General features: G+C 34.4%; 1 protein-coding gene across 5 annotated transcripts in view; it reads left to right on the forward strand.

Moving 5' to 3' along the window:
* Positions 1-8,247, forward strand: part of CENPE (centromere protein E) — a 69,985-nt gene extending 61,738 nt beyond the window's left edge. For all 5 annotated transcript variants that reach the window (XM_079154222.1, XM_079154225.1, XM_079154224.1 and 2 more), the window contains 5 exons: positions 1,316-1,428; positions 2,772-2,869; positions 5,055-5,238; positions 6,112-6,398; positions 7,705-8,247. In XM_079154222.1, coding sequence (XP_079010348.1) covers positions 1,316-1,428; positions 2,772-2,869; positions 5,055-5,238; positions 6,112-6,398; positions 7,705-7,796 — 774 coding nt within the window. In that variant the 3' untranslated portion in view covers positions 7,797-8,247. The remainder of the gene's footprint in view (positions 1-1,315; positions 1,429-2,771; positions 2,870-5,054; positions 5,239-6,111; positions 6,399-7,704) is intronic.
* The last annotated feature ends 1,050 nt before the right edge of the window (positions 8,248-9,297 follow it).

Below are 9,297 nucleotides of genomic sequence, written 5' to 3' on the forward strand. Positions count from 1 at the left end.
TGAGAGTATCCAATCTAAAAAGGCTATCTACTATACAATTTCAAATATGTGATATTTTGGAAAAGACAAAATTAGGGAAACATTAGAGTTAGGGAAGAAAGACTGAGATAAATAGTAGAGTGTAGAAAATCTAAGAAATTCTAATGCAAATTACAGACTTTAATTGTAGTTATTTGAAATGGAGGTCCTGCTGAGGGTGAGGATGGCATTGTCCCCCAATAAACACAGACATCGGAGACCAGGCTCAGAAGGCACAGATCTAATTTTACTTATGATTGTACAAGACATATATAGGCACATTATCCAATCAGGTTAAGAAGCTTGTTAAAACATAACAGAACCTACCTATAGGTAAGCTATACGTCATACTAATGTAAACAAACCAAATATCCCTAAGTGAATCTGTCTGGCAACAAGTCTGAGACAGGACTGGGGGAAGAGCAAGCTCCAGCACACAGCATGAGGCAAGGCAGCACAGGCAAACTCACATCACCGCTTGCCGTGATGCCTGTTGAACGAGGCTTTCCCTCAGCTTGTAGCTCAGCCTCAGTAACTGCAAAGGCAGATCTTTAACATTTCCTCAGTTTCTCCGTCCAGACTGTAAGGTTTATTTAAACCACGGTGTCAGAGACTGCTGTCAGATAAGCTTGAGGAATGTTCCCTACATTTAATTATTAACTAATTAATTAATAATAATACTAATAATACTAATGCATAATGGTAATAATAGGAAAGCAGGTAGAGGACAGGGTATACATGGGAATGCTCAATATTTTTCATTCAATTTTTCTGTAAACCTTAAAACCACTGTATGAAATAGTTCATTTTTTTTTTAAAGATCTACACATGCACATTATAAGTATGTGTCTGTTCACTGATTGAGCCATTGTTCTGTACAAAAGCATTCCCAATGACGTGGTGTTTGAATTTGAGTCTCGTGTAATGTTTACATTTCTGCTTCAGCATCTTTTATTTCCTTTTCCTGCTTTGTCATTGTCCACCATTATTTCATTATTTTCAACCTTTCTGTTTCACTTTGTGAAGATATCACTTTCTTTATTGGAAAAAAAAAAGTAGTTGTTTTAAGACATAAAATTTATATGCCTCTATATATTAGCTTCAAACATACTTCACATCAAATGTTTCATTACTATTCAATTAGTATTAATGCCTTTCTTGTTTTTCTTATATTTGGAGTGGTTTGGTATTTTAAAACATGTCTACTAGAGCAAAAGCAACTACCTTTTCTTTAAACCTGGAGAATTTGGGACTACTCTAATCATTATTTTACTTTTCTTTTCTCTGTAACTATTAGGACAAAGTCACTTTAGGAGCTCAGCCCTATAAAGAAGAAATTGAAGATCTCAAAACAAAGCTGGTGAAAATAGACTTAGAGAAGATGAAAAATGCCAAGGAATTTGAGAAGGAGTATGACATTGCTTTAGTTGAACATGGCTTTAATAGCTTTTCTTCCTGAACTGCATAAATATCTTTGCATTAACTTTTTAAAAAGAAATTTATGAAAATGTTATTAGTAAATACTTTAAGAAAAAACACAAACCCACAGATTTTTAAGTTTACTGAATTGTCATACAACATTTTTTAAATTAATCACAATTTGGGTCAGTTAACATACTTCTTTGAATGCTTCCTTTTCAATTGTGTATAAACAATTTAAAATGGCCTTTTCATGCTTGGAAGTGAACATTAAGAACCTGTACAAGTCTGTGTGTGTGTATGTGTGTGTGTGTGTGTGTGTGTGTGTGTGTGTGTGTGTGTGTATTTGTAAGAGTATATTTTCTCTTCATTTATAGGTACCTAGGACCCCAGAGCATATTCTTTTTTATTACCTTATGTATATATACTTTTATACCTAAGAGCCTGCCTCTGGCATAACATAATAAAAAGAAGATTAAACAGAGGCCAGGAAAATTAATTAGAAGTCATGTGCCCACTTACTAATGCACAACCTAAACAAGCTGTTTAATGTGTCTGGTCCTTGCATTCACAATCAATAAAAGGAGAGGGTTATTATAGGATGTCTTAAGAGGTCTTCTGGCTCCTAGCACTCTTCATTCTTCCTAATCTTGAATAACTATCTAATCATGATCTCTAATTCTACTCAAAATGTAGCACTCCATAAGTCTTCATGCTGCCTAGCTGCCTTCCACTATTAGGTCCTTAATTATAAAAAAAATTTTTACTTTTATGGTTTTTACAAAAGGCAGAAAATTTATCTTTGCTGATTAACACCTAAACCAACAATTCATAAAATGTCTTTCTACTAGAAAACAATGATCAAAATTTGACCTTTTGACTATTTCACCTAGAGACCTGCAGCAGGGTTTGCTTTCCCGACAGTGCAGAAATGAAACTGCTTTTCTCTTTCATGCTCTGGTAATGGTACCTTCGAGACTTTTCTATGACCCTATGATAACAGACCAATTGTTTGTTTTATAGCATCTCCAAATATAATTTGGCTTAATAGCCAATTAATAGCTACTGAGCTTTCAGAAATTTTAGAAGAACTGGTTTCTCAATATTAAGAAAATTGGGAGTGTTTTCTGTAACAAAATACTTAGAATTTGATGGCATTATAGCCTTTAAGGGCATGGTACAAAGAGGTATCATGCAGGCTCATCTACCACTACTTTTGGGTACTATGTTAATATAATGAATCATATTAGAAAATTCTTAACAAGCGTTGTTTATTCTTCCATAGAAAATTAGTTTTCTGAACTTTTACACATTTTTATTATTGTTCTTATTAGAATTCATTCTACAAAAGCCACTATAGACTATCAAAAAGAAGTGATAAGAGTATTGAGAGAAAATCTGAGAAGAAATCAACAGGCCCATGATACCTCAAGTAAGTAGAAACTACAGATATTTTCAGATCTTTCCAATATGACTTCTCAACACACAGACTTTGAAAATGCCTATTATACATACACCATTCAAGAATAAACCCAAGTTACCACTAGTCTATTTTTTAAATGAATTCATTTTGATCATATGTATCTTATGGTATCTCTTTAGATTACTATAATCAACTGTTTATCCGTTGTAGCCTTAAACAATATGAATTTTACTTTTGCATTATTAGATCTTTAACTATACTGAAGATGCTTTTGCTACTATAAAAGAATGATTTAATGGTCAGGGTAGAACTACCCTTCCTAATAAAAGTCAAATACATTCCTTAATACATCTTTAACTATATGCAACTAATAAATGAGAATTGGTACACAGTAAAAATAAGTAAAAATTGCCTATTTGCCCTTAAAAGTAAAAAATATCAAGTTGATATTTACTTGAAAAACTCTTTAAAAATATATCTTAGCTACATTTTAAGATTTAATGGTTAAATTTCTACATACATATACATTCCTCAAACTGTACCTTTTTTCACATTTCTGTCTCTTACATTTTACTTGAGAAGAGAGAATGCTGGCTAGTACTTGGGCAGTTTTGCGTAATAGAAAAAGCACTGAGTTAAAAATCAGGGTCAGGTCTCTAGACTGACTGCCCTCTCTTAATGGCCACATGAAATCACAGGTCCAGCACCTGACCTTCTCACCTTATATGTACTTATTGAGAAGAGCAAACCAAAAGTTGTGTGTAAAAGCATATTGAAAATTCTAAATGCCAAACAAAATATAATATATTATAATAAAATATAATAATAATAAATGTTATTATTATCCACTCAGTGTGTGTTGAAGATGTTGCCTAGTACCTATTTAGATTGAACTTCCCAAGTGTCTATTGCAGGATGATCTCGGCTTCTATCTTGAAAACTTGACAGGATGGAAATAGAAGTGAGGATTCTTTGTTACAGAAGGGTCAGGGTAGTTCCTTCTGATGTGTAGATGGCAGGTCAAGTGGCCCTTACCCTAAATGCTTAGAACCAGAAGTTTTCTGGGTTTTAGATTTTTTAAGATTTTTGAAATATTTGCAGATACATAATAATGTATCATGGGGATAGGACTCAAGTCTAAACACTAATTTGACTTATGTTTTTATGCACATCTTTAGTGCACAGCCTGAAGGTAACTTTATATATCTAATGATTTTGTGCAGAATTGTGTAGAAACCAAAGGCTCTTCCAGCCACCCACATGGACAATCTGAATTTCCCACTTGCAGTACCATATCATTGCTCAGTTTTAGATATTTCAGATGTCATATTTTCAGATTAGGGCTGTTCAATCTGAAGTTTATATTAATTCTAAAGAAAATGGACACTGAGAATTTGTTCACCACATATACCCTACCCCTTTTATGTGAATGCCAGTGGCCTAATGGGTTATTCCACTAAATAAGCACCTCACAGTTTTATGCAATTTTGCCTGTAATTTACAGAACACAGTCTCTCTCATTACTTTTACACATATAGTGTTAAATTCTTACTAACGTACTTTAATAGCATTCTAAGGTATATTTAGTTAACAGTGTATGTTGAGTACTTACAGTACCCTGAATGACCCGGGTGGACACCATACCTGCTCTATCTTAACAAGCTCTCCACCTGAGCACTAATTTTGAGTACAAATCAACATTAAAGACAGCTCTAACTGGGGAGGGTAGCTATTTGCTGCACTTAGGGCAAAAGATCTTAGCCATATTTGGAAGTGGTTGAGGTAGATTCCAGAGATAATTAAAACTGATAATCAGCCAGGTGTGATTGGTGCTCATCTGTAATCCCAGCTGCTTGAGAGACTGAGGTAGGGATCTCAAGTTCAAGGCAGCCTAAGCAACTTAGTGAGACACTACCTCAAAAAAATAAATTAAAAGGCCTGGGGTTATATCTCAGTGGTAGAGCCTTGCCTAGCATGCCCAAGGCCCTGGGTTCAATCCCCAATACTGCCAAAAAAAATTTTTAAGTAAAACAGAACTGGTGATCAAACAGACCAGATAGGTAGATGAGGTAGAAGGACAAGTCTAGAGTGATTTCCAGGATAAGGGTGGAAGTGTTTAGGTTTTATAGTTTCTTTTATTTTGACTCTTGAGATAATTAAAATTAGCGCCTATATGTGTATTTGCCTCCCACAGTAATATCAGAACCTAGTGATTCTCAGCCTTCAAATAAGCCCATAACCTGTGGTGGTGGCAGTGGCATCATACAAAGCACAAAAGCACTTATTTTGAAAAGTGAATACAGAAGGCTAGAAGAGGAAAATTCTAAATTAAAGCAGCAAAATGAGCAACTAATAAAGCAAAAGCATGACCTGCTGAGGTAAGATGTGATTGTGTGATACAGATACTGTGCTTTTGGCTATTACATAGGTTGGAGGGTGTGGTATATTTTGTACAGTTGACAGCCTTTCGTATATTATGAGGAAAGTAAATTTTAGAGTTTATATAGTAGGTGTCTTTAAAAAAAAAAAAAACAGGAATATAGTACCACCCATCCAGATGTTTATTATTCATCAACTGACCTATTTTTAATTACATCAAGAAAGTAAAAGACTTTTGAGGGGACAGTAGAGATATACAAGTCAGTGAAGCTATAATCAACAGAGAACCCCTGTTTACTTTTACTTTATAAACAAATCTAACAAGTGTAAAAGGACATTATGAAAGAACAGATCTAGGTGTTGGAGAAAGAGCATGGTGATCAAAAACCTAAACTCTTAAGACTAGATCTGTAAAATGAGTAGGGATTAGGCTAGATGAAAGAAGTGTAATTTTTTAAATAAAAGTTCATCAAAGATTTGTCTCGCCAGAAAGACTAATTTATCAAATTATTATATCAGAATATCAATAGATAAACCACTCCAAATGATATCAGTTCATTTGCAAACCTGGTATTATACTTGGAATTTTTTAACTCCCTGATCACAAAGTTTTACTTAAATTATTCAGTTTATATAGACCCATTTTACTTTCTAAATTATGGAAATAGTCCAAACAGAAAGCACTAGATTGAAATTAAAATATTAATGTGGTAATGGTAAATTTTACATTAAGAATATTTCACCACTGTTTTTTATTTTTAATTTTTTCATGTGGGTACATCTTAAGAACTGAGCAGTCTAACTATCTTCTATTTGTTTGTTTATTTATTTATTTATTTATTTATTTATTTATTTTCTTTCCTACACTTAAGCAATAATCAGCGTCTTTCCAATGAGGTCAAAACTTGGAAGGAAAGAACCCTTAAAAGAGAGACTTACAAAGAAGTAACTTGTGAGAATTCTCCAAAATCTCCCAAAGTGACTGGAACAGATTCTAAAAAGAGACAAAGTACACCCTCTCATTGCAAGGAACGGAATGTCCAAGATCCTGTACCAAAAGAATCACCAAAATCTTGGTTTTTTGATAACCGATCCAAGTCTTTACCAGTACCTCATCCAGTTCGCTATTTTGATAACTCAAGTCTAGGCCTTTGCCCAGGTAAGTAAATATATAATTACTTGGAAATCAGGGGATAACAGTTGGAACTTGTCTTTAGTATTTGGCCCCAAATGTCAAGTGTAGACAAGAGGTTTGGTTAATTAAGCAAACTACATGTGCACAGGCTTTTTTGTTTGCTGACCTTCTGTAAGAAATTGAGTTTTTCTCCAAGGCACAGAACTGACATGTAGTCACTTTCTACATCAGGTGAAGTTTGTTCTGCTTCTTAAACCCTCAAAGTTAGACAAGCAACAAATCAAGGACATAAAGAAACTACACTGTAAACAAAACTGCTACTGAAAAGACTTTCTTGTCAATTCAATGGGCCTATATGTTCATTGACATACATTCATTTTATAATTTCGGACAGTATTCAAATAAATTACACAGGATATTCAGTACTTCACCAGTAGGCTTTGTGCTAGATTGTTTTGCCTAACTGTACACTAATGTCAGAGGTCTGAGTATATTTAAGGTAGGTTAGACTAAGCTATAACATGCTGTAGGTGAAAATATTAAATGCATTTTTTATTTCAGATATTTCTACCTAAAATGGGTTTATTAGGATGTAACTCCATTTTAAGTCGAAGATAATTTATGATTTTTTTAAAAAAGTAAAGTTTTAGAAATGCAAAAACTGATAAGACATATAATAGGTCTTTTTTAGGAATATTGAGGAAGTCTTCCTCCAGGAAGGAAACTGAGTTGTAAAAGGCTAATGTGAATTAGCTTAACAAAGTGGGGGAGGGAAAACATTTCAAGCAGGTGAAACAGTGACAGCCCCAGTGTAGAAGGGACATGACCAGGGATAGAATTGAAATATGGTGCAACCAGTGCACAGAGATTTCAGGCTTGTGTGGGTAAAGTCAGGCCAAAGGGAGAAAGAGGAAAGTCAGATATGCAGGACTTTCATAAATTACATAAAGGAATTTTTACTCACCCTGAGAGCAGGTGGAAGTAGTCTTTGAAAGATTTTAAGCAATGACAGAGAGCCATTGTTAAGTAAAATAAGGGTCACTTGAACACAGGCACTGCAATGCTACTATAGTCCATCTGATAACAGACAGCTGCTAAGTGACTGAGTGTGGTAGCACATGCATACAGCATGGATTTGCTCGACAGAGATTCCAGGGTGGAATGGAGTGGAACACTGAAATTTCATCACTACTCAGAGTAGCACGATCTTTAAAACTTCTGAAATGTTCATTTTTAGAGTTTTCTATGTAGTATTTTTGGACCGTGATTGACCACAGGTAATCGATATCTCTTTAACAGGATTAATTTTGGTTTTTATTTTCTTTTTCAGAGGAACAAACTGTAGGAGCAGAGTGTGTGGATCCTAAGCCAGGCCCTTGGCACACTTCAGGAAAAGATGCGCCTGAGTGCAAAACTCAGTAGGCTCCCCTCTGTCACTTTTCTGGAGGCCTGGTGTTCCACGTTTGGAAATGACGTTGTTACTATGTGTGTCTAACCATGGCAGTGATACCATAATCCAGCTTAACTTCAGTTTACCACTAGAATTGGAAGATAAAGGAACAAGACATTAATTTATTCCAGTAATTTAGAATGATGACAGCAATACTTTCTTCTTGCAGGTGGAAACAAAACATTTGACTGTTTTATTTATTTATATATATATTGAAAAGAATAAAACTATTGAAGGAAACTTCCTATCTCTTCATGTACACATAAAAATGTATATATTTCTATTAATGTACAGTTATTCACTTTTGGCTTTGTAAGTTAACATGAAACATCATTTATTAACAATTATAAACTTGTTTATCTAATACTTCGAACATTCAAAAATGTTTAGTAGTTCTGAATCACAACTCCATGTAATAATAAAGGTTTCTTAGTGAGATTCTCTCTTCATGTTGTTTTTCAGGATTTTGCTATGAAATTATACACATATTTTCTGTATTTGAATTCTTAAAGAATAGCAGAGGTTACATCCTCTTAACTTGTAGTCCTAATCTTCCTTCTGCTTTAATAACTACAAAACGCCTGACTTTTCTGTCAGCCAACTCATCTCATTCCCTGTGCAATCATTCTAAATTGGTTGGTGTAGTATTAGACTTTGTTCTTCACTGCACCTCACTACCAGCTGGAAGAACCTCATAGATCATTTATTCTACCTCTTCAGTTTAGGCATGAGGAAACAGTGCTCAGGTTGTGTGAACCTGAAGTTCCCACAGATATATTAGGCACAGATACATTGCTTGAGTTTCATGCAGACTGAAAAACTTATGAAATTTTATGTAAACTTTTGTATGTGGATTTATTTTTCTAGGGCCCATCCTTTGTAGAGAGTATTTAATATTACTATTATGATTTTGAAAAACCACTTAAGATAGTAACTTCTGTAATGTTATAGGACAGAGTTAAAGTGATTTCTTACAATGTATTATCGTAAGAATTCACTAGGGTTAAGGGAAAATTATTCCTTTTTATAACTTTGTCTCTTCAGACCTGACCCATATAAAACAGAGCTGCATATTTGATTCTTCTCCTACCCCTGTGGCCCCTGCCCAGTATTGGAGATTGAATCCAGGGCCTCACACATACTAGGAAAGCACTCTACCACTGAGCTTTATCCCCAGACCTTTTTATTTTTTTTGAGACAGGGTCTCACTAAGTTGGCCTTGAACTCAGCCTTCCAAGTGGTCAGGATTATAGATGTACGCCACTGTGCCCAGCTTAAGTCTTTTCGATGTTTGTTCCTTCACTGAACACAAGTAACCTTAAGTAGTGAGTTAATTGAATTTTGTTATTCACTTGAATAATAAAACGACTTTAAGGCCATTAAAAATATAATCAGCTATCCAGTCTAGGAGTGTTGCTTAACTCCTGAATTTTGGGGGTTTGGGACCATACTTTCCTCAAATAAGCTCTCGTT

Source organism: Sciurus vulgaris, assembly GCF_902686455.1.
Source record: "Sciurus vulgaris genome assembly, chromosome: 9".
In the NCBI taxonomy this organism is placed as follows: domain Eukaryota; kingdom Metazoa; phylum Chordata; class Mammalia; order Rodentia; family Sciuridae; genus Sciurus; species Sciurus vulgaris.